Source organism: Mus caroli, chromosome 11, assembly GCF_900094665.2.
Source record: "Mus caroli chromosome 11, CAROLI_EIJ_v1.1, whole genome shotgun sequence".
Classification (NCBI taxonomy): Eukaryota; Metazoa; Chordata; class Mammalia; order Rodentia; family Muridae; genus Mus; species Mus caroli.
Window position 1 is genome coordinate 54856929 of NC_034580.1, and position 25891 is coordinate 54882819.

The window sequence follows — 25891 nt, forward strand, 5'->3', positions numbered from 1 at the left end:
AAAAAAACCAAAAAAAAAAAAAAAAAAAAAAAAAAAAAAAAAAAAAATGCCTTACAGCTGGATCTCATGGAGACAGTTCAAAGCCGAGGCCCCTTCCTCTTCGATGACTCTAGCTTGTGTCAAGTTCACACCACACCTGCCAGTACACTCCTCCTCCCTGCTACCCCCTCCTACACTGGGTATGTCCTCTGCTTTCAGTGTCTCCTATGTCACTGTCACCTCTACGCCCTTAAACTTATCTCCTTCCTCATTATAGCATCTTCTTCCTCTCCTGTTGCCTCTCCCTCACTGTGACTTCCTCTCCCTCACTGTGACTTCCTTTCCCTCACTGTTACCTTAATCTTACTGTGACTTCCTCTCCCTCACTGTCACCTCTCCCTCACTGTGACTTCCTCTCCTCTCACTGTGACTTCCTCTCCTCACTGTCACCTCTCCTTCACTGTCACCTCTTCTTCACTGTCACCTCTCCTCTGCCTTCCCTCCTCTCCTGTCATTCTCACCTCCATAGCGCCACCTACTGTCCAGAAGCCCTAAACTCCTTCCAAGGCACCTGTGCCACCAGGCCACAGTCCCAGGACTCAAACATGCTACATACAGCACAGAAAGTTGTTCCCAAGTTCTGTAAGGACAGTCACCTTTCTCAAACTAGCTCTCCAGACACAGTGACCATTGCCTAGTCTCTCTCTGGAGGCCTTCAGGACAGCGTCCCAATTAAAGTGCACCCTCCTGAGCCGAGTTGGTGGTACCTTCAGCTGGTATCTGTCTGCAGCTAGGCTTACCCTGTGGTAGTTGTGGGGCCCAGGTTGCCTGTGGGTAGTTGGTACAACCAACCTTCCTCAGAAGAGCATGGTATGTCCCTCAACCTTTAGGGAAGGGCAGCTGCTTCTGACCTGAGGGGGTGGCTTGGATCTACAGCAACAAGAGGACACAGAAGGGAACCTGGGAGGAGCTCTGCCCTCTTCACACCAGCTGTCCTGACAAGACTCTTAACAGCAGCCTGTCCTGCTGACTCCCGATACAGAGCCCTGGGATGGACTGGTTCAGGGCCATGCTCTGTGATCCATCCCAGTCTGCCCTGGTGTCCAAACAGACTGTCTCCATTGGCTGCTGGCTGCTGTCAGCCATCTGCTCCATCTGGCTAATGTAACAAAGCTTGTGTGACATTTCCTCAAATAAACAGTCCGAGCTCAAGGCCACTGCCGGGATCCGGGCCCTGGCCTTCCAGAGCTCTGACCAGGCGAAGCATGGCCACTGGAGCTTCACAGAGCCATCTACCCCATCTCTCCCGGGATCTGTCATAGACCCTCAAGTGCTTTCCTTCCCAGGTTTGCCCGAGTGAGTGCAAGCTCATGTCAGATGGATGCAGAATGTGTCCACTGATGCTACGCAGAAGGCCAGTGATGAGCCAGCCCATGCTCAGGAAAACAGCAGCTCTTCCAGGGCACTGCCTACACCAGGCACAAGTGTGAGCACTGAGGAGGACCCTGGCTGATTCGCTCAGATGCAGGCCAAGCAGCAGCTGCTACCTCGAACACAGTGCATGGCAGGCTGGGGACAAGATGGGAAAGCAGGTGCTTTGGAGCACTCTAAGATAACAGGACCAGGGCTCCTCACAGCTGGGCCAAGGGGTGCATGAGATACTGAGTGGGCATTCAGACCACTGGGGGCACCACATTAGCCTCCAGAGACAGTGTTACTGACCTCTGCTGGGCAGGAGCCAGGGCCCCATTCTGCTTCATGCTGCCATCTGGGCTTCTAAAGTGGGCTGGCGTCCCAGCTCACCCTGGCTGCCTCCCCACTCCTTTCATATGCCACTTAAAAAAAAAAAATCAACTCAGTCCCCTACAACTTTCCCCCAGAAACCCAGCACTTTCTTATGCAAGTGTTGGGTTTCGGTCAAAAGCCTTCAGGCAGGCCTTCCCTGACTACCCTTCCTGTCTTTCCTTCTTACCTGCTTTGCCCCTAAGGGGTTGATTTGTATGCTTACTCTCTCGCTGCCCTTCCCAGGATGCCACTGTGCCAGGGTCAGGCCCACCTGCTCTTACAGATACTGTCAATCTATAAGTATCTGGACAAAAATGGACAAATCTCTTTGATATGGTTTGGACATGATTTCAATGGTTGGGAAGATTGGAACCCTTAAGAGTAGCAAGTGTGAGGAGATTAGATCAAGGCAGGTCCCCCTGGGAAGAGTGGCACTGGTCCTGGAGAACTGTTATTTCTTTTAAGGGTAGATTCTTATTTTATTTTATTTATATGAGTACACTGTAGCTGTCTTCAGATACTCCATAAGAGAACATTGGATTCTATTACAGATGGTTGTGAACTACCATGTGGTTGCTGGGATTTGAACTCAGGACCTCTGGAAGAGCACGCAGAGCTGTTAACCGCTGAGCCGTCTCCTCAGCCCATGAGGGTGGATTCTTACAGACTAAAACTGCCCACACACGCTTGGCCTCTTGTGCACGTGGCTATTTTCCTTTCTGGTTCTCCCTTATATTTTACGTTACTTAGGGAGACAGGATTCTGGCACCACATTGCTGGGATTTTCCAGAGATTACGAATTAAACATCCATCTCCCTTCTACACAGTTCTCAGCCCCAGTCCCTCTGTTGAAGCAGTGGTTCTCAGCCTTCCCAATGATGTGACCTTTCAATACAGATCCCCATGTTGTGGCGACCCCAAACATAAGATTATTTTTGTTGCTACTTCATAACTGTAATTTTGCTACCGTTATGAATCATGATGTAAATATCTGATATACAGCATATCTGATACGCAACCTTTGTGAAAGGGTCATTTAACCCCCACCCCCACCCCAAAGGTGCTGTGACCGGCAGATAAGAACTGCTGTGTTAAAACAACAGAAAGGGGCTAAAACCCCCCTCCAGCCCGATTCCTCGAATGAGAATGGCAGTGCCTTGCTGTGCCACCTTGCTGAGTTGCCAGGCAGGAAGCCTGAGCACAGTGAGCCATGCCCAGGGCTGCAGTCAGAAGACCCTGTGCCACCCTTGGAGCGTACCCCTGATCACAGTGCAGTTTCCTGTCCCCACCAAGCACAGAGCTAGGCTTCCGGCTCCGGTCCTCCTGCATCCAGATGCCACCTCATCTCCTCTGCACTGTGGCTGACCCAACCGTAACATGATGCCACTTTTCTCATTCCAAACCGAACATGAAGAGCTCACTTGTTCTTCCACTAATGACTAGATGTCTTTCCAAGGAATAATGCTTTTCAAAACAAGGCAAACCAAAGTCGTATGACCACAAAAAATAAAAAGGAACCGCTTATGATAAACGCACAGACACACGGCTCTCGTCTATTTGGGCTGTTGGGGCTGTTCCTATGGATGAAACGCAGCTTCAAAATTAAGTGGGCAGAAACATATTGCTTCAAGGGTCAGTGGGAGATGAACAAAGGGAACTCAGACAAAGTTCTCCCAATGCCCACTGCACTTGGCCAGCGGCTCTCCCTGTGCTCAGGCCACACTCTGGCAAATGCTAATCAGCCTAGGCCTCCTGGAAGAGAGAACACAGGCTCCATCCAGCTATGTAGTCCAGCAGCTTCCTGCAGGAGAGCCCTGTGCACACCATATCTAACGGAGAGTGAGTTAGGAGTGAGGTGTCTCCTGGACAGGCCAGAAGCCTCTTTAATGCCCTGGACTAGCTTCCTCTGGCTCCTTTAAAGCATCAGAAACATTCTCCCATGGCTTGAGATCAGTGTTTGTCCCCTAGAGTGTCCTGCAGCCTGGCAGGCTGGCTCCTAGGCGTAGGACAGGTTAAGGGCACAGAGCACCATGTGTCTAGCCTTGCCAGAAGAAGGCTGTCAGGAAACCAGGGCCAGCACTAGCACACTCTAGCAGTACACTCCAAGGCTGTGGTTTCTCAGGAGCAAGGAGGTCACAGTGGTCTTGTCTGTCCTCTGTACCCCTGCCAGCAGCCCCCTCCTCAGCAGGTCCAGTATGTTCAGGACTGTAGGGACAAAACATTCAGAAGGTGGTGGCTCTGGGCCAAGCATCCCTGCCATCACCCACCAGGTGGAAAAAAGGCCCAAGCCATAAACTAGAGAAAAAGAATACCGTGTTCTGCCCTGGTACAGCTGAACAGACAGTAGTCTAGGATCAGTGTGCTGATGCCACCAAGCACAGCCTTCTACAGACTAGCTCCAGGGCAGTCACAGGATACCCCAGGCTCTGCCTCAGTGAGCACTCAGGCCTCCATTTCCACTAGTCCTTGTGTCATAAGCTCCCGGACAGCCCAGGCCCCCTGAGAAGGTCGGCAGCAGGTGGGAGGCCTCCCCCATGCAGCTGTCAGCTGTAGGCTCCTGGGATACCCTAGGTCATCCTGACACTGGCCCTTTGGCCTCCACGAAGGCGAGAGTCTCCCCTCGTTCAGTGTACACTCATTGAGTGCCACCCTGAGAGGGAAGAAGGGAAGAGGATGGTGACAGGCATGGTGGGAAGGCACTAGCCCACTGTCCGTGTGTCTGGCTTATGGTAGAATGATCCCACCGCACAAGCCTCAGCAGCTAGCCGTTGTAGTGTGAGGGCAATGGTACTCACCACATTCCAGAAGAGTGGGTTGAACACAATGGTGATCACAGCCGCCACAAAGCTGGGCTCTGTGGGGTCCACGTAACCCAGCAGCCAGCTCATAACGAAGAGATCAGCCTGCAAGGACAGAGCTGCCATCAGTGGGAAGCCTGTCTAGCAACACCCAGAAGCTGCCAGGACCTGTGAACCCCCAGGATGCAAAGACTCCTGGGAAGATAAGGGAAGCTTGGGATATCTAAGTCCAGACACAGTCACTGCACTTAAGTCTCATAAAACAGAAGATAAAAGGCTAAAAAACTAGTCAGCCGTGTCAACTGTCATGAGAGTGCTAGGCTAATGGTTGCGGAGGTGCTCATGGGCACTGTATGCAGAGATCTGTGGCTCTGAAGACAAGATCCCAAGAAAGGAGTGACATTAACCCTGGATGTGATTGATTTCCTCTTGGATGAGGGTTCTCAAGAGACTCATGGAAAACTCAGATGGCCAAAATACACGGGAAGAGAAGTTTGGCCTCGGGAGACAGCAGGAAGAGCCAGTGACCACAGGTAATGACCACCTCTCCCAGAGCCTCAGGGGAACAGCATGACTGCAACTGTGTAAGGGAGTGATTTTACACACAGCATGAAGAGAGCAGACAGCACCACTCCCTCCAGCTCACACTGGCAATGGCTGGAGGTCACACAGACAGACAACCCAGGACTACAAATATGGCTCAGTGGGAGAGCAGTTGCCTACTATGTAGAAAACCTTAGATTCTATCCCCAATACCACCACCAAAACAAACCACAAGATCAACCGAGGTGTCCAACCTAGAGAAGTAAGGAATGGCCCATGTGTGAAACCCTTAAATCACAAAATCAAACAGCTCCATTTACACATAAAAGCCCTGAAATGCTTGACATTCGGGGTGAATTGTCAGTGCTGTGCTGTGCTCTGCTGTGCTGTGCTGTGCTATGCATTCTATAATGCCTCGCAGGCCCAGATCCTGGCTTCCACCCAGTGGAGGGTGGCAACTCCTCCCCACTGAAGCAACCAGAGATGTTTCCAAACAGAAACAAACTCTCTGAGTGGGAGGGAGCGCTGCCCACAGGAGAGAGGAAAAGCCAGCCACTTCCTGCACCACTGTCTTTCTCTGGTGCCAGGTGGTGAATATTGCTGGGCCCTTGTGCTCTTCTCTAAACATCTCCAGTTTCCATTTAGGAAGGATCTTGAAGGCCCAGAGCACTGATAAATTGTATTGTCTCCCCCACATGCAACTGAAATAAAAGTCACACTAAATTGTAAATAAGGCTTCGTGCACCAGGCCTGTGGCCTCTCTCAGACTCTGCTCTCATGCATGCTTTGCTGTTTCATTTCAAAGCGTGCTTCCACGCCCCCCCTCCACATTAGGGGGAGGCAAGGAAATAATGTTCTACATTTGCTAGTATGCCACACACAGAGACCCGCCCAGGGTTGCCCATCCCTGGAGAGAAAGCAGTAGATTTTACCCATGTTCTTACTTCACCCAGTAACCACCTCCTGGGAAGGCTCAGCCAGCCAGTCAGCCCAAATTGCCCAGTGTGACACAGGGGATACTGGAAAATCACTAGGCATGGAAGGTCTTCCACTGTGGCCTCCCTGCCCAATCAGACCACATTTCTCACCAGGATATGGGATCAAAGGCAGGCTAAGCATTTGCTAAATACTCAAACCCAGTATTCAGCCACACATATCCACAAGGGACATACCAAGACCCCTACAGATGCCTACAGTGCAGCTAGCACCAAAAACTACATGTGTTATACTGTTGCTGTTCTAATATACATGCACCTCCAATAGAATTTTACAAACCAGGCACATCAAGAGGTTAACAATAACTACTCATTAACTAGAACCAGAGCTGGGCGTGGTGACACACACCTGGGATTCCAGAACTCAGAAGGCAGAGGCAGGCTGATCTCTGTGAGCAGGTCTAGTCTATGAGCTGTCTAACGTAGTGACTTCCAGGTCAGCCAAGGTTACAAAGTGAGACTGTCTCAAAAAACAAAAGCAAGAGAGGGAGTGGAGGATGGAACTAAAACAGACTGAAATAAGTGGTGCAAATTCTCTCTGCCTCTCTCCTCTGCTCCACTCACTGTCCTGCTGTGGAGCCCTCAGCTGCAGGCTACAGGTGTGGGATCGTTCTGCTCAGCAGAGAACAAGCCAATGCGGGTGCCCGAGTGTGGGAGCAGGGACGAGAAGCACCTCAGTGCGTTCACCGGGGTATTGATAAATGAATGACAGAGAACTTGCTGGGAACCGAGGGAGAATGAGCCTGAGGGCACAGCCTCATCCCAGGCTGCTGACAGCTCAAGAACACACAGGGGATACATCAGGCAAACCTGCGCCCCTGGACAAAGTCTCAGGAAGCCCTGGATGTGATCAGGGCCTCTCAGCACAACTTTGGACTGTGGGAAGTAAGGTCATGTGCTCCTAGGGCACACAGCACTCGAGCAGGAGGAAGCCACTGGATCGACCCTTAAAATAGGCCATGTGCCTTACAGGAAAAGGAGGTGACTGCAGCTGTGTAGCCCTAAAGCCCAACAAGACAGCCAGTCTTTCTTCCCTTTGAAGACAGATATTAAGCAACCCTGATCACAAGGCCCTGAGCTGGGGGCGGCCGGGGCTGCAGGAAAAGGTGAGAGGAAACTGGCCTAGGCACAAGAGTCCTGACTTGGCCTGACCACTCCCAGAGCATGCTGCTCTTACTTCTGCCAGCTGGACCACATACCCTTACCCAGCAGGAAGTCCCTACACATCCCAACCCCTCCACTGCAGCCCTCCACCACACCCTTGCCTCATTCTGTCTAGTCAGTTCTGAGATTCCTTACATAACCACTTCGTCCATTTCCTACCCTCACCATCGCTGTTCTAAAGGCTCCCCCAGGGCACAGCACAGGACCTTCAAGAGCTCCTATGCTCCGCTTCCCTTCTGAGCCCTCCTAATGGCAGCTCGAACCCTGCTGGTCACCCTCACTCATACCTCCTCACCAACATCTGGCTCACTCAGCATAGCACGGCAGCAGGTGGGCCCCATACCTCCCCACAGACTGGACCTTTTTACAGCTTCACCTACCCATCCCTTCACAAAGGCTCTGTGTATGCTGGGAATATCATCTGTCCCTCTACACACTGAACAAATTCCTGCACATCCCTCAAGACCCAAATGGAACTGTCCTCTACTTCTGACCAAGGCACTCTATGGCATTCCTGGAGTTCAGCCTTTGTGATTATCTGATCATTGTCCCGGTCTTCAGCTGCTCCACAGGCTAAGGACCATGTTTTCATTGATCTTTGTGTCTCCATTTCTGACTGCCAAGGCTGGCAGAAAGTAAATATTTGCTAAGTGAACAGAAGCCCTTCTTTCATCATCAATAAAATTTGAAGGCTAATGGTCATCTCCAAGGGGCTCAGTGGCTGAGCCACGGTGGCCTCCTCCAGTCTGGCTTTGGAAAGAGACAAGAAATTGCCAAAGCGGCCCCTGGAGGGAGTTTTGCAAGCTGCAGGACAACTGGGCAGCCAACATGACTAACAGGCCCCTCTGGACCTAGAGGCATGGCTTCGCGTAAGACCACAAGACCTGGAATCACCAGCTACCCAGACACTTTGCTTCACAGATATATACGTCTGCAGGGCTGAAAGATGAAGCAATGCTTTAGAAGAGTTGGTAGAGGTGAAATGCCAAGCCAGAGGAAAAGGAGGGACTTCCCAAAGCAGCTTGAAATCCTTGGGTGGGGCCTGTTTGCTCCTAGGTCTGCTAGTTAGGGGTGAAGGAGGGCAGGGAGGACACAGGTGGGAGGACCAGCAGTCCTGAGGCTCTAGCCTGGTCTTCCCTTGCAGTCTCCTCCCCTGCCTGTGTCCTCCTCTGGTTGGCCTCCCTGCAGCTCCCCCAGGTCATTCTAGGCCCACAGGTCCTATAGACCCTAAGTGTACTGCATGTGAATGCACACTCACACATATGCAAATCAAATAAATAATGTCATTTTTAAACAGTAAGCTCACCGTATTAGGGAAGGAAGGTGGAGGAGGGGTTCCTGGAGGAGAGAACATTTTACCCTTGCAGTGGGAACCCTCCCCTTTCCCCATGACCTCCTTCAACTCAATGTCACTGTCCCAGTGCTGAGCACCATGAAGGGAGCCTGTCCTGGTATAGGATGTTAACGACCAAAAAGTGACTGGGCCTGTGAGCGTTCCTAGAGCCATCCCCGAGGTCAGGGAACTGAGGTCTGAAAGAGGACTTATCACTGACCCCAAAGAGGAGCCAACCAGGAACTTGGAGAAACCTGCAGAGGCCAGGCTCTGAGGGCCAGGATCAGCACAGCAGAGCCCTTCTGGATCCTAGGCAGGAAACCCTACAAGATATGAACTTCAGCCACTAGGGGAGGGCCCACCAAGCACAGTAGACAAGCATAAAAGACAGTTTCTGGGTCCTGGATCCCCAGCATGAGATGGGTAAAGTGGGTGGTGAATCACACACACTTGCTTCTTTCCTGCTTTGTGAGAGCTAAGACGACAAAAGAAGAAAACTGAGACACTCAAAGATCAGCGAGTTAACACGGCTGAACCTGCAAAAACCAGCATCCGCTGTCTCTCAGTTAAAGGCAAAGTGATCTATGCAGAGTATGACCACACAACCAGGTCCCCGTGCCCTGGTCAGCCTGCCTCAGCAGGTGGGAAGGGTTCATCTGGAAGCCAGGTCACCTTGAGGGTTACTGTTGCCTGGAGAAGTAGCTGCTTCCCGGGAGAGAGTGACTAACGCTGAGCAGAAATTAGAAACAGAGGAACTTGCTCCCAGCTCTCCACACCTGAGACATGGGGTGCCCCCCCCAAAGCCCACTCAGAGCTGAATTAGCCGAAATTAACCCCAAATCCTTCTGACATGAACAGAAAAGCCATGGCTTTCTCCCCTACGTCCTGCCTCCCAGCCAGTGTCAGATGGTCCTTTGAGCCACCTCAGCAAAGGAGGGGGGCCCCTCCCACTCTCAAGCTCCTTCAGGAGGCTTGACTCCTAAGTTCTCCCTTGAGGTCAGATGCCTAGTGGAGTCTAAAGAGAGAACCAACCTACCAGAACCAGAAGGAAATGGGAGCTAGGCTCCAGGGACAGCTCAGGTCACCCTGATGATGAACTCAGCTGCAGAACCCCCACAAGCTGGAAGGAAGGCGGCACATAGCAGTTCTACCACACTGGGCACCTGGACACACTTCAGAGCAATGTTCTGTAGTTAGGGAATGATTTGCAGGGGGTCAACAGCACCCAGGGTGCAAGCCGCATTGTGACATCCAAACAAACAGCAAGAGCGCCAGACAGCGGAGTGGCATTGATCACCTGAAAGTCATGGGCCACTCTATGACGTGTACCATACACATCAAAGGATAAAAGGGACAGAGTGGGGCTGTCTCAGAACGGGGACAGGTTCCTTCATCCCATACAGTGGCCCTCTGCAATGCATGCTCTTCGCCCTCTTCCCAGCTATCCCAGTGTCCAGGAATTACCAGCAGATCCAGGAACGTTCGCTGGGCAATTCCACAAGAGCCCTGTGCCCTGAAAGAAAGAAACAAGGTACTGGAACCTCTCTACCTAGGTCTACACAGAATAGACAGAATAGAAGTACCCCAGTCTGTGAGGTAAGACAGGACAACTTCTTGCGCCAACCAGTACGTTTTTTAAACTAAACACCAGTAACAGCCAAGCGGGCTAGTGGGGATCTGGCTAAGAACCTGTTCTCAACAGCTGGGCTGCTCAGTACAGCACAACAACAACAGAAATCCATGATATTTCACATAGTGAAATATCCTTATGTACAATTAATAATCAAACCCAGACATCCCTCAGTGTCCATCGAGGCCTGCTTCCAGCACCTCCTTCAGACACTGACACCCCAAGAAACGGAAGCTCTCCGTGTTAAATGGCATAATGTCTGCCTGGACTCTTTGCTTCTTCACATGTTCTAAATCATATCCCGACACAGCAGAGACACTGCATAGGTAGTTACCGCTATATGCTCAGAGAACGGTATCATGAGGAAAAGTCTGTTCGTGTGCCCACACAACTTTTTTTTCAATCCAGGTAAGCTAATATGCAGATAAGGAAACTTCGGATATGAGGGGAATTGTATTTTGGGGAAATCATTTTTGTTTCGTGTGTTTAGGGTGGTGCGTGTGGAAGCCATGGGTTGACTATAAATGTCTTCCTCCTCTATGCTCTCCACTTCAGTTTTGGAGGCAGGCTCTCTCACTGAATCTGGAACTCACCGACTTGGCTACACTGCCTGGCCAGAGCCCCAGAAGTCCTTGTCTCTCCACCTTCCGAGCAACAGGGCTCCGGGTGCACATGCTGCACACTGGCGGTCACTGAGCCCCAGGGCTTAGCCTGTGTATGCCCACCTCTCCAGCACTGGGGTGACAGGGCTGTGACTACACCTGACCTTTATGTGGATGCTGAGGACCTGAACTCGGGTCCTCAAGTGTGCACAGCAAGCAAACTCTACTGAACAGGCCAGCCACTCAGCCCCTCTCTCATAGGTTCCTTTAAATAATGTGGATACTAAAAAAAAAAAAAAAAAAAATGTAGTGCTTTTGTTTGCAGAGATGATGGGAATCAGAGTCGGGGCCTTGAACACGTTAGACAAGTGCTCTCTCATCTCTGAGCCCCCTGCCCCTGGTCCCAGCACAAAACTCTAAATTATATATGGGACACACAACCCTTGCATTAGACAGTATTGAGAACCAGGTGTCCGTGGGGGAAGAAAAACCTTGAAGTTCTCTTAGGCCAGGGTCTAACATATTTTACTGAGATTTTGACAGAGGAAGCACTCCTGCCTAACAGAACCTTAATGTGTGTAATGACTGCAGTGGTTTGAACGAGAATGGCCCCCACAGCCATTCTCGGGCATGTCTGAATGCTTAATCAGTTTGTGGAACTGTTTGTGAAGGATTAAGAGGCAGAGCCTTGTTAGAGGAGGTGTGAAACTGAGGTCTAGCTTTGAGGCTTCAAAAGTCCATCCCCTTCCCAGTTAACTTTCTCTGCCTCCTCCTTGAGGGTCAAGAAGTAAGAACTCAGCTACTGCTCCAGAATTGTGCCTGCCTGCTACCACATATCCCACGATGGTCATAGATTTTAACCCTCTGAAACTGCAAGCCCCCAATAAACTCTTCTACAAAGTGATTGGGTCATGTGTCTTATCTCAGCAATAATAAAGTTAACTAAGACAGTGATGTTATTGATTTCATTTTACTTTATTAAGAAAAATCTCTTGGAAGGAATGGAGGGATGGTTAAGTGGTTAAGCACTGGATGCTCTTCCAGAGGTCCTGAGTTCAATTCCCAACACTCACATGGCTCACAACCATCTATAACTGTAGTCCCATGTGATCCAATGCTCTCTTCTGGTGTGCAAATCTACATACAGACAAACATCCATCCGTATACATAAAGCACATAAATAAATCAGAGAGAGAGAGAGAGAGAGAGAGAGAGTTAGTTAGTTAGTTAGTTAGTTCCTTGGATACAGGAAGCTATGACCAGGCTGTGATAGAAAAAAACACACTGTTACTCAACAAAGGTCACCCTGACCTATCTCCTGAAACAGCCCTGGCTCTCCAGCTGTCTGAGGCTGGGCACATGCAGGACTGGAACTGAGTGTGAAGGAGGACAGGAAGGCATCACACCCAGGGAGCCATCCCAGCCAGGAACACTTCTCCTCTCTTGGCTCTAGACCTAAAACACAGGCCTTGTTTCCATCACCCTGGGATATGCCAGGAACCCTTGGGCAGTGCTATACCTGCACTCTAGCTTGTCCCCCCACATCTTCCCCATTCCCAAGTTCAAGTTTAAGCAGCATTCTTGCCTTATGTGATGCACTGGGTTAGAGAGCATGATTCAAACGAGCAGAAGCTTGTGTAACACTTGTCTCACATGCCCAAAAATAAAGGAGGTAGTGAAGAGAGTATAGAGGAGAGGGGGAGGTCTGCCTTAAGCAAAGGCTGGAGATGCACTTAGGCTTGCCACTCATCTAACTGGATGGAGTTATGCTTCAGTAACAGTCTAAAGGAGAAAACTACTCTCCAGCATTCACTGCCCATCCATCCATCTGACCTGTCCTTCATGGACCAGTGGGTAACTGTCTCCTGTCCCTTCCTGTGTGCCTGCTGTCCCTCCACCAGGAAGTCCCACCCCAATTCCTTATCACTCGTTGCATGCATTTCCATTCCCTTCCTGCTTCTCTTCACCTGCTACTCTATAAAACAGTTTCCTCTCCCTTCAAGAACTACTTCTACGCCTGGACCTTCGCATGATCGAAAGCTCAGCGGTAGCCTGCCCTCGTCTGTCCCAGAAACTGGTCCTCAGCAGTCTCTTGGTGATTATGACCGTATCTGTGAATAAATGAGTTTGTACACACTGAGCAATATAAACATGGAATAAATGAAGTGCGTTCATTTATTCCAGGCTGCTTCTGGCAGAGATCTTAGGCTCTGTGAAGTATGGCTGGTACAAAGGGATCACAACAGGAGAGGAGAATCAGATAGGATCAGCAGCCTGGGGAGATGCCTGTGAGTTTGCAGTAGTCAGTGGGGATCGAACCAGGTCCTAAGGTGGCACCAGGGATCCTGCCACACATCCACACAGCATGCAATTTAATGTAGTTAGCTCCTACTCAACTCGCACTCACATTCTGGTCATCTACTCAACTTTGTCTACACAACTCCAGGAACTCACAAGCAAAAACCCCAAACTCACACTTTCCCAGAGATTTACAGTCAAAATTTCCCAGCTCTACACAAACTACACAGGTTATACAACCCAAGCTATGACAACTGACAGAACACGATTCGCGCACACTCCCCACCCACCTCCCCGTAAACCCACTACCACCACCAATCGCGCCTGCGCCCCTTTCCTTCAGGCTCCGCCCAGCCGGTCGTTGCTTGGGAACAGGGTAGTCCCGCCCATCAAGCGTTGAAGGCGGCGCCCTCCAGCTCCGGCCTCAACCCTCCCCTCTCTGTAAAGCGGAGCTGTACCTGCCTGAAGTCGATATTGCCGAAGCCTCCACAGCAGTCGTGCCCCGCTACCGAGCTGCTGATAAGTGCAGTTGTCGGGCTTGTATTTTCTTCCATCACGCGAGCCCCCTCAGGAGGTGCCACGTGGGGGCCTCGCCCAGCCGCATGGCCGGAGAACGGGCCTCTTGGCATTTAGGGAAGCGCGGCCAGTCGGGAGGCTTATCTGATGCACCTAAGGTCTCCTGGCCGTCTGGGAAATGTAGTTTCCAGACACTGCCTCGTGGGGCGCACTTCCAGGTCTCAGGAAGCGGAGAACTACAAGTCCCAGAGCACTATTGGAGAGAGGGACTGGGGCATAGTCCCTTAGAACGAGGCTCCTACCCTGCTACTTTGGGACCAGTGTCTTGCCCCCCATTCTCCAGCCTACCTCGCTTCCCACTGAGATAAGATAAAAATACACAGATATATATAAAAAGGAAAAGGAGTCTCTCACTTCAGAATCTGGTTGTAACACTTTCGCCAGCTGAGAATCAAGGATTTCTTTACTGTGAAACTTAATGTGAAATTTGCCTTAGAGATAGTGTTCTTCTTATATGGATTATTTTCAAATAAGGATGTTAAAACAGCAATGCAACGACCTTTAAAGCCTAAGAGGATATGGCCTTTCGCCTTTTCCAATTATAAACCTATGCAATCTTCTCGCAAATTTCACTTACAGTAAAAGGTATGTCTTGACTCCTCGTGCAACCCATGGTTTATTTTACCAGATTACAATTCTAGCCACATCTGGAGCCACCCTATGATCTTGTTTATCAAGTGGAGGGTGTTTCTTATCAACTCTTTTAATATGTAGCTTGAAGCCAGACATACCTTTTATCCCCTCACTCAGAAGCAGAGGCAAGCAGATCTCTGAGTTTAGGGCCAGACTGGTCTGTCTATACATGGAATCCAGGACAACCAGAGCTACACAAAGAAACCCTGCCACATAAACAAACAAACAGATGAAATGTAGCTTGAGAGTCACCAGAGTGACATATATGGCTATTGTTAGAACAGAAGTATGGCTCTCCTCTGAGAATCCCACACCTGCACTTTTCGGTGTCTTTCTTCTTCTGAGCACCTCTTTTTATTCATTCCCATGGTTATATCTATATTAAACCTTCTTCCCAATAAATTCTGCTTTAAACTGGATTCTCTTGCAATTCTTTTCCACCATGAGAGAAGGTCTCTAAAGAATAGGAAACTAGCTCCTTCGATAGACAGGACTCAAATCTGGAGCAGTGGACAAGAGATATAACTTTATGTAGACCCTCTACCATCTTGCCTTTACCCCAGGCCAGTGTCCCTCACCCGACCCAGAGATAGTGCCAGGCCGACCACAGCTTCCCTACACCAACACTGCTCCTCTGGGTGTCCCAACGCCCCGGAAGCCTTTGACTCAACCAGAGACCCCACTCCACTCATTCCTTCATAGATTTTCTTATTCACTCATAAGGGTTTGCTGAACATGCCTCCTGCTGGTGGTGCTACGGACAGCAATGCAGGATCCCTGATCTCAATGCTTCCAGAGATAAGATAAAACAAATGGGTATAGCTTGAGTAGTTTAGACACAAAGACTGGAGGCTGGGTCAGAGAGTAAGGAAGGATCCTGTCCTAGAATGCTAAGAGGAATTGCCAAATATGGAAAGCTGGTACAGTGCAAACCAGCAGCAGGCAGGTCAGCACTGGGAAGGCTTTGAGAATGGGGGATACAGCTGAGCTCTACATAGCGACAGAATGGGGGGAGCAAGTAGGAGTTCAGGTGAGTGGGTGCCAGGAGAATCTCTTTTGTAGCTAGTTGGATATATGGAGAAATAGAATCCAAAATTCTAAATTCTAAGATTGGCTCAGGCACTCAGCCAGCCCAAGGCCAGGCAGGTCATCAGCCACCTCAGTTACTTCCTCATTCTTTGTGGACCATTTCCTCGAAACCCCAGCAACCTCTTCCCCTCCCCACCCCACACCCCCACGATCTCCTCCACTCTCACCCCACACCAAGTGTGGTGTATCTCCTGACCAAGTATCTGGCTTGGTTCTATGGGACCACCTGTGAGGTGGTCCCAGTCTTCACAAAATGGCTAGGATGGGACAAAGCAGACCAAGGAGGCACGAGGGACACTGGCGTTGAAGGACACACAGTAGCTATGGAACCAAGGCCAGCTTTCTCTTAAAGGAATAAAGAGAGTACACATTGTAAGACTCATCACAAAGGAACTGACCTATGGAAACCAGCACTGGCCACTGCTGGACTGAGCACAAAAGGCTCAATAGCTGTTTTCTGATTGACCACTGCTGCTCACAAAGATCAGGATCCTAGCTCTGCTTTGTATTACAAGAAGGCCTTCTAATAGGCAGAGCTTCTATCTGGAGGTTTCCTAGCTGGCTCCCCTCTACATCTACCAGGCCCGCTCTCCATCAAAGATCCAGTCTTCTCAACTACTAAACACCTTTAGCTATTTTATTGAACTGTGCTTGTGAATTTGTTTGCTTTTTCAGGGGACAGAGAAAAGTAAAGGTTAAAGGTCCCATAAGAACTGATGAAATCTATTTCTCCGCCTTCCCAGATCACCCCACTAGAGAGGTTCCTCTCTGGTGTCATGGAAGCCAAACTTGCCACTTGAAATGCAACCAGGGTTCAAGTCACAAGCCCAAAGATGATCATTTGAGGCAGAAGCCTTTGCCTAAGGCCTTAGGAAGCCTCTACATCTGAGCTTGCAGAGACATTATCCAGCTAACCTCCAGCAGTGGGAGTTTTCTTCCATGGCTTCTTTGATGAATGAAAAGCACCCTGTTTGCATTCCCTGAGTGATAGGAGGCTCACCACCTCAAAGTAGCTTGCTTCTGTTGAGGCGTTCATGATACCTGATTACTCCAGTCTCCATTCTTGAAGTTTTAGTAGATGGACCTCTTTTCTATCTTTACAGTTCTCTCTGCTTTTTCATACTTGAGAAGCCATTCAAGAGAGAACATCTAGTTGCTCCAGAGGTTTTCTCCATGATGCCTTCCCTTGGTGTTGGACCTTAATGTAGCATCTCCTTGTGGGGAGTCACAAAAAATAGGCTTACACTGATCAAACTATCGTTGCTATTTGACCACCATTGGTGCATTTCCCAGCTCACAATCTGTTCTCTATCCATAAAATGAGCTTCCTGTCTTGAGCACACTTGTAGTACAGTGCGCAGGCTCTGCAGGGGTCAGGATTAGGTGTGGTGGGAAGGCCTTTCCAGAGCAGAGATCATCTGGAGTTGCATGCCCAGCAGATCTCCCACATGTTCCCTTCTACCTTGTGCTTGGAAAGTAGCCCATTCCCCAAGTTACCTACATGGTGGCAAAAGGGCACAAGAGTGAACTGATCTGAACCCCGTTCTCCACAGCATCAACCCGCTGAGGAACCCCTCAGAGGCATTGTTGCTGGTGGGTTTCTCTGCACCTCAGCCTCCAACTCACGCTAAACCTTGCTTCCTGTTGGCCTCCTGGTTCCTCCTAGATGCATTGTGGTAGGTGAATAAGAATACTCTCCCAGCCCCCCACCCCACTTAGGCTCCTATATTTGAATGTGTAGTCAGCTGGGAATGGCACTCTTTGAAAAGGATTTGGAGGTGTGACCCTGTTGGTGCAAGTGTGTCACTGGAGGTTAGCTCTGAGGTTTCAAAGCCCGCACCAGACCCAATGTCTCTTTCTCTCCTTCTCAAGCACTCTGTGTGCCATACCTCCCACCATGATGATAATGAACTAAACCTCTGACACTGTAAGCAAGCCCCCAATGAAATGCTAGCGTTTATAAGAGTTTCCTTGGTCATTGGGTCTCTTCACAGCAGGAGAACACTATCTGAAACATATCTTAGCCATGTGTTCACACCATGGTCTCTGCATATGCTCTTCCCTCTGCCGGGGTGCTCCTCCCCAGATTTCTCATACAGCCTGTCCTCACCTCTCCAAACTCCAGTTAGGTGTCCCCCTTCCACACGGCTGTGCATGCTGACCCACCAATGCACTCTGTGCCTTGGCCACTTTTGTTTCTCCCCACATCCCTGTCACTGGCTAGTTCCACAGATCTATTTTTCCTGCCCTTTATTCTGGGAAGCCCCACAGGATGTGCACTGCACCAGGGCAGTAGTTTGATATCTTCCCTGGGTACCTCAGCCTGTGCCTGACACAAAGTGGTCACTCAATAAGCAATGACGGATGAACAGTTCTGCCACTATAAGCTGAGAGCCTGGGCAAGGCAGCCTTCTGGGCCATAGAGACTCTGTCTATGGAATGGGCAATAAGGCTAGGTCTATCATCCAAATTAAAAACCAAAGTCGCAGTGGAGGTACACACCTTTAATCCCAGTGATTGGGAGGCAGAGGCAGGTGGATTTCTGAGTTCAAGGCCAGCCTGGTCTACAGAGTGATTTCCAAGACAGCCAGGGCTATACAGAGAAACCCTGTCTCAAACAACAACAACAAAAAAAAAAAAATAGAAAGAAAAGAAAACCAGTCACCTCTTGCCACTGAAATGTTGGCCCTGCCACATTCTGGCTATGAACCCTGGGGAAGTGACCTGTTCTCTCTGACTGTCACATTTCTAACTGTGGAAAACTAATCAGCGCTCTGGCAGAATGCTTTTCTGGTTCCTAGAATGCACCAGCCAAAACAGACCCTGTACCAAGCATGAGACAGACTTTGGTCTCATGGCACGACCCATAGCATGGCTCACTCTGACACACAGTGGAGCTACAGAGAGGGAATTGCAATGCTTTCTTAGGTGATTCTGTTCCATACGGTTGCATGTGTGTGGCCGGCTCATTTTGGGGTGCTGTTTGGTTTGGTACACAGAGCTGGGGATCAAACCCATGGTCTCTGCTAGGCAGGGGTTCAATACTACACCCCAGACCTTTTTTATTCAGAAGACACATACCGTATGTTCTATCTCAAAGTTTTTGAAGCCACCAAAAAACACTCAAGAGTTATCCAGTGAGCTCCCTGCACCTCCCACCCGATTTGCCTCCGCATTTCTTGGCATATGTTTCATCCGCTTCTGATTTTATATTCTGTTTTCTTGCTAACTGAGGTGAGTTCACTGAGATTTCATGAACAGACATTCTGTCAAGCACAATGCTCAGAACTTGAGGTTACGGAGACACAATAGTGTCGGCGGGCATACAGCCAGACCCACACTGAGACAGTCCTGATCATATGCAGTTCTGAGATCCACAATACAGGTCACAGATAACCTGCTTTATTCTGTCTTTGTCCCTAGAAATATACTCAGGGTGGGGGGGGGGTGCGGCTGGCTATAGTGGTACATACCTGCAATCCTAGCACACAGGCGGCAGAGGCAGGCGGATATCTGTTAGATGCCAACTTGGTCTACAGAGTGAGTGCCAGGGCAGCCAGGGCTACATGGTGAGACTTCATATCTGGGGGAGGGGGCTAGGGTGAGGGAAGGGAGAGGGAGAGAGAGGGGAAAAGAAATGTACAGGGGAGGCAGGTGGTGAGAGGCTGAGAATAAAGGCACTTGCCACCAAATTGCTCAAAGGACTGGGTGCAATTTCCAGAGGAGAGAGAGATCTAGATCACAGTAGTTGTCCCCTGGCCTCCACATATGCACTGTGTCATGTGTGCACATGTATACATGCATGTGCATGCACACATGCATGCGCGCACACTTATCAATTAATTAACCAAATTTGAAGGAGAAGGAGGAGGGGGAGAGGAGGAGGAGGAGGGGAGGAGGAAGAGGAGGGGCAGGAGGAAGAAGAGGAAGAGGAGGAAGAGGAGATCAAAGATGTATGTAGTAGCTGGGGAGCCACAGGTTCCAGGCTGGTCGTCACTAATGAATGGGATTCTGCCTCAAACATAGTATTTTGGAGGTTAAAGGATGGCATCAGCTTCGGAAAGCTCCAGCCAAGGGTCCTGAGGTTTGTCACAACACATTGAGTGTTCTGACTCTCTGAGTCCCCACAGTCACCCTGTCACAGTCTAGGAATATACCGTTTCTCTTATGTGTGCTTTTGTTTGGGGGTTGGGTTGGGTCTTCATAGTGCTCTGATTTGGTTTGGTCTATGACAGGGTCTCAGGCCTGGCTGGCATAGAATCCCCTATGTAGCCAGATTGGCCTTGGATTCTTGGTAGTCCTCCTGCCTTAGCCCTCTAAGTACTAGGATGACAGACATGTACCCCATGCCAACGCGTGCTGTTCCTTTTGGTCCTCAGACACAGTGAACGAGGAGGCATCCATCACCTACCTTCCTGGATCCATACTTGGTGGGCACACATTAACACTAGCACAAGTTGCTAGCAGGAGAAAGGAGATCACATGTCCTGGGGCTAAAGAGACATCTCTGCAACTTCCCAACAGCACCAGGCTTCATGGGTGACTTCAGGTATGACCTGCAAAGAAGGCCTCAGACACTGCAGGGATGGGCCCAACTGCTTTAGCCCAACTGTCCTGGTCCCCAGCCCTGCCTGGTTCTCCTGGGCACAGGTGCAGGTTACCTCTGCACCTGTAAGTTAAGTGCCCAGAGAGAGAGGCTTTGGTCCCCAGCACAAGGGTGCAAAGGGTGTGATCAGGCTCAGGTACTTGACATAACCCAGGGCAACTTCACTATGGTTTGCTTAGCTTGAAAAGGGTAAGATACTAAACACTCCTGCCCCTCACCCATGAAATAAGCATTTCTAGCTGTCTCTGAAGAGGCCAGTTGAAAACAGCTAATATGGACTGAAGCTTCCAGAAAGAAAAATAAAAAGCTACAACTATGTTCAAGGTTCTACAGGGCTGATTGGCTGGTTATGGCTTTGCAGTTAGTTGTGAAGAGTTGGAATGTTGCCAATCTACAACCTTAGTAGCCATTTGTTTCATACGCTTATCTAACATAACATCCCTGTCACTACTGTGAAACCTTTTGAAGTGTATCGTTAACAGACCACCAGCTTCCACCAGCCTGAAGCTAAGAATGCATCAGATGGCATCTGAGATCTACAGCTGTGAGAACAAGAATTCCTGGCTGATTAGACCTTCAGCGATGTAGAAAAGTTAGAATGTTGCAGGTCCAGAACCTAATTACAGTTTATCTGGGACCATCTTTAGTCCTTAAATAACTATCCCTTGCCTATCTTTGTACCAGACTTAGCATCCCGTCACTAGCAGGGTAAAAATCTTTTTGAAAATATATATATATATTTTTTAAACTCACTTTTTTTCCATCAAAGGCCTAAGCACACCACTGATAGTGTCTAAAGGCCATAGCAGGGTTCTTTTTATGTCCTTATAACCCCCTACCTGGCACGTCCACCAATGTATTTGAAGAGTGTCTTGATTTGTGGATTACCTTGTTCTGTTATCATAAAAAGTTCTGATCCCAGCCCTTTGTTGGAGCATGGCATCTGGGGTGAGGTGGAGCTGTGCTCCAGGCCATGGTCACTTATATTTGGCTCCAGAATAAATGAGCCCTTCTCCCTTTTGTGATCAGGATTGTGGCTTTGTGTCACCAGCAGAGGCTTTCCTGTTTCCCTGTAACTGGCCTACCTGGGCTTCCCACCAATGTTTGAAAAGCATTTTTTTTTTCAAATTTCCTTTTGTTCTGCAACTGTAAAGGCACCATGAAACTGTTTTCACGTAGGAACATTTTATCTGGGGTAACCCAAATCCACATTCCGATATCTGGCTCCAGAATAAACTGTCTCATGCTCCCTTTGAGGCTGGTGCCAGGTTTATACTGACACTAGACAGTCACTGGTAATGTCAGAACTGCATCCTGTGTGCTCCATGAACTGGTCCACACACCCCAGCATGCTGTTGATAAGCATCCTTCCAGGAATTCTGCTTACCAATCAGGAAATGAGGCTCAGTAGTCTGTGTGATGCCCCAGTAAGCAGAAAGGCTTGGAAGCAGGACTCCAGTCCTGCCTGCTGAGTACTCTCTCTCCCTACACCTCTCTGCACGTATGGACATACTGGGCTTGGAAGCTGTCTTAGTCAGGGTTCTCTAGAGTCACAGAACAGATGGGATGTCCTTTTATATTGAGGGAATTTATTATGATGACTTACAGTCTGCAGTTCAACTTCTCAACAATGGTCAGCTGTGAATTGGAAGTCCAAAATTCTAGTAGTTGCTCAGTCCCACGAGGCTAGTTGTTTCAGCTGGTCTTCTGTAGAAGTAGATTCCAACAGATGTGCTGGCAAGTAAATGCAAGAGGTGAAGAAGAGAGAATCTTCCTTCTTCCAATGCTCTTATGTAGGTCTCCAGCAGAAGGCATGGCCCAGATTAACGGTATGTACCACCATGCTTGGATCTAGGACTTCTTTTGTCCCAGGATGACCTTGAACTCAGAGATCTCCTTGCTTTAGTCTCCTGGGAGTAAAGGCACTACCTTGCCTGGGCCTAAGCTTTTCATAGACAGTATGCCTCAAGAACTCCATGTCAAGATCCAGGTCAGAAACTTGTGTCTTCCAGCCTTAAGATCTGGATCACAGGTGAGACCTCCAATTCTGGATTGCAGTTCATTCCAGATATAGTCAAGTTGGCAACCAGGAATAGCCATTACAGAACTTAAGGCTTAATGAGAGATGGGACTCCTGTCCAGCAAACATTCTTGCCCAGCCATTGCCCTCTCAAGCTGACCATACTAACTCTCACTGCGGGCATCAGGCCTGACCGTGTTGCTTGCCTCTTCAACTATATACAAAGAATAAGTGCAATTGATTGTGCAGGCCTAGGAGTGTATAGGATGAAGGGATGGGCTCTTGGTGCAATGACTGACATACAAAGTGCTTGATTGTGTTATTTGTCACCCCTATCCCCACTGCTGTGACTTTAGGGGAAGTGGCACATCCACCCAAGGGCTCTGGATGATCACATTAGCAGAGATGGCTCTTGGAAGACGATGGGCTCACTACACCTTGCCTTGATCACAGGGTTGTTCCCTGTCCCTTTATACTAGCCCAGGCCCCACTCACTCTCTGTGACTCTCTGGAGAATGCTCTCAGACAGACACCAGCTGGCCAAGTACGTGCTGGGGAGTAAAGTCACAGTTTATTAGGCCACAGGAAATTCTAGGCCAGGAAGTCCACTGCCTCGGCCAGCCTCACTCACTCACTGAGGTTCTTATGCATGTTGGCCCATTGGCCTGGCTCCCAAGTGCAAGAGAAATATTGGCCCAGCATTTCAGCTGTGTGAGTCTTATGTCAGCCTCTCTGAATGTGTTCATCAGTGTAGTGACAATTCTGGAATTTTGGCTTCTTTAAGAAACACAGAAATATTATAAGAATATATTTTCATTGTAATCCCGGGTGTAAGATACGGGACTTCTTCAAATTGTCCCCAGCAGCTGACTATGATTTCCTTCATACTCTAGCAGGGATCTTACTTTGCCAGCAGCAGATAGTTTCAGTGATAGTGTAACGTTTGGAATTCTGGGAACTTTTCAGAGGGTATAGAAATGCTAGGGCCAAGAGAGGCAGGTTGGATTGTTGGTTGGTTGCTGTTGGTCACTGTTATGTAGTCATGCACAAAAGAAACAGCAACAACAAGAAGTTAGATATCCTGCTGGTGAAGATCAAATTTGACTCAAAGGAAATGAACACCCCTAATCAGCAGGAAGTAGTCTAAGGATAATGCCACTTCCTTTTTACTCTCCTATCTAGTGTTAAGGGGTTAAAAGGGTGGAAACGGGTGAAAGAAAAAAAGATCCCACAAAGTAGTAAAAGACAGCCACACATCAGTGTGTACACACACACATGTGCCAGTGCATATTTCTGTATGCCTCTGGTGTCTGTTTCAGTCTGGGCGTTCCCATGTTTGTCTGTGTGTCTATTCACATGACTGAAATGTGTTTGGGATGGGGAGGCCTCCAGAGGAACACTGAGACGGATTACTGTGGGCGTTAGATGAGAACGGTCAAGGTGCTGGAGTAAAAGAAAGCAGACAGGCATCTCTAGAGACAGAACTGTTCTCTCATGAGAACAACTGAAGAGCCACAGTCTCCACAGAAGTGAGAGGTGTACCCATGGCACAGGGGTCTCCACTATTCTACAGGATGGAAAGGTCCATCTGCAGGTCAGTTCCCCTGCAGGCTGGAAGCGGTAGATCCAGGCAGGCTTTGTGTGTGGGTCTCCTGATCAGGAGCTACAACTGGTGTTATCAGTCAAGTCAACCTTCCTGTGCAGAGCCTCTTAGTCCACCTGAGGCTTTTAGATAATTAACCCTTCAGGGGTAAAGAATTTATGAGAAAAGTGACCATGAACAGACAGTCAACAGCATCACAGAATTTCTGAGGCAAATATGGACCCCAGCACCAGAGACACTGATTATCTGTTCAGTGTGTGTGTGTGTGTGTGTGTACACGCATACCTGTATGTGTGAATGTATGTGTGCATGTATGTGGAGTGTTTCACCCTCTTGGGGCATGTGTGTATAATCTAGGATAAGAGCACATGGAATCTTATGGCTCATGTATCTTTTGGACAGGGGTCACCTGAATCTCTATCCTTTGCAACACTCCTGGAAAGGGAGCAGGAACTGAACTCTCACACCCTCTTGTGCCTGCCGACCCAGTATCTTCTCTGCACACACACTTCCTACAGGTACAGCAAGCCCTGGTGGCAGGTGGCCTCTGCAGAAGGTGGTCCCAGCACTCTCTTGGGAGAGGAGGGGGCAGAAGGGGCTGGCAGTGAGCATGCTGAATGAAACAAGGGGTCACAACGGCCATCAGCCAGTAGGATATACTTAAAACTCAGGGCTCCAGAATCCTTGGAACTCCACATGTCTCATTCAGTTCTTTTAACTATTAGACGTATGGATTACTTTCCTTCTTGGTGCTATAACCAAATGCCTGAAAAGAAGCAGCTTAAGGAAAGATTTGCCAGGCGGTAGTGGCTCATGCTTTTAATCCCAGCACTTGGGAGGCAGAGGCAGGCAGATCTCTGAGTTTGAGACCAGCTTGGTCTACGAAGTCAGTTCAGGACAGTCAGGGCTACACAGAGAAACCCTGTCTTGAACCACCTACCCACCCCAAACATACACACACACAAAAGGAAAGAGGGCTGGAGAGATAGCTCAGCAGTTAAGAGCACCGACTGCTCTTCCAGAGGTCCCGAGTTCAATTCCCAGCAAACACATGGTGGTGGCTCACAACCTTCTGTAATGAGATCCATTGCACTCTTCTGGTGTGTCTGAAGACAGCTACAGTGTACTTATATACATAACAATAAATAAATGTTTTGTAAAAGGAAAGAAAGATAGAGAGAAAAAAAGAAAGAAAAGAAAAGAAGAAAGAGAAAGAGAAAAGAAGAGAAGAAAAGAAAAGAAAAGAAAAGGAAAGAAAAAGAAAAGAAAAGAGAAAGGAAGGCAAGGAGAGTCTCACAGATAGGGAGCCACATTCCACCATTGCAGGGACAGCAGGCAGCGCACAGCTCTGTGGTGACAGAGTATGAGCAACTTGTCCATATCTTAACAAACCAAAGAAGCATGAGCTCAGGCTGAAGCAGAGCCAGCCCACAACCCATAATGACAGGCCCAGGGAGTGCCAACCTCCTACAGTCTCCATGATGTCTCCAAACAGCACCAGCTTCTGGGGACTGAGCCCAACTTCATATCCAAACCATAAAAGCAGAGAAATCGATTATGAAGTACATGAAATAGTCCCTAAACATGTGCTGCGACTTAGGCTATAGCTCAGGGACAGAGCACTTGCCCAGCAAGCCTGAGACTCTGGATTCCATCCCCAGCACCACAAAAGTAAATAACTAAATACACCGGGGTAAGACTCGCATCTCATAAACCTCACCATCTAAAGCTCTCACCTTTGTAGGGTGTGCTTCCATATGTAAACCCCATGGCTATGAGCAGTGGTCAGCGTCGTGGCCTTGAACCAGAACGTGCCCCGCCCTCAGCACTACGTTTACACTGGTGGTCCTTGGCACCTTCTGCTATGCCCAGTCTCCTGGCCTTGCCAGCTGGACATGTCACAGCCACGGACTTGTAGACCACACAGCGCCTGTGCACGGAGTCTTCCCCTCAGAGTCAGGATCTCTCCCCAGCTGCCCTCCCCCGAGTCAGGCAGATTGAGTTGTGTTTATCAGCTGTTGTCCCTTCCTTGGGCTGATCTGAAGAATGCGGGCTGACAGAATGTCTGGCCTGTAAAACGGGGGTTCTGTAGGGGCTCCTTGCTTGGCCTTGCTCAGTCACCCTAGAAAGGAGTGTCTGGCCGGGCGTGGTGGCGCACGCCTTTAATCCCAGCACTTGGGAGGCAGAGGCAGGCGGATTTCTGAGTTCGAGGCCAGCCTGGTCTACAGAGTGAGTTC

General features: G+C 49.3%; 1 protein-coding gene across 2 annotated transcripts in view; it reads right to left on the bottom strand.

The window, feature by feature from the left end:
* The window catches only part of Pemt (phosphatidylethanolamine N-methyltransferase), a 71562-nt gene extending 57803 nt beyond the window's left edge, over positions 1–13759 (bottom strand). Inside the window, exons 1-2 of one of the 2 annotated variants that reach the window (XM_021177948.2) lie at positions 13586–13759; positions 4560–4667 (exon numbers count right to left, since the gene is read on the bottom strand). In XM_021177948.2, the coding sequence (XP_021033607.1) occupies positions 4560–4667; positions 13586–13756 (279 nt within the window). In that variant the 5' untranslated portion in view covers positions 13757–13759. Of the gene's footprint in view, positions 1–4559; positions 4668–9633; positions 9839–13585 lie in introns of those variants that run through there. The other variant, XM_021177949.2, reaches the window with a different exon arrangement.
* Positions 13760–25891: the final 12132 nt, after the last annotated feature.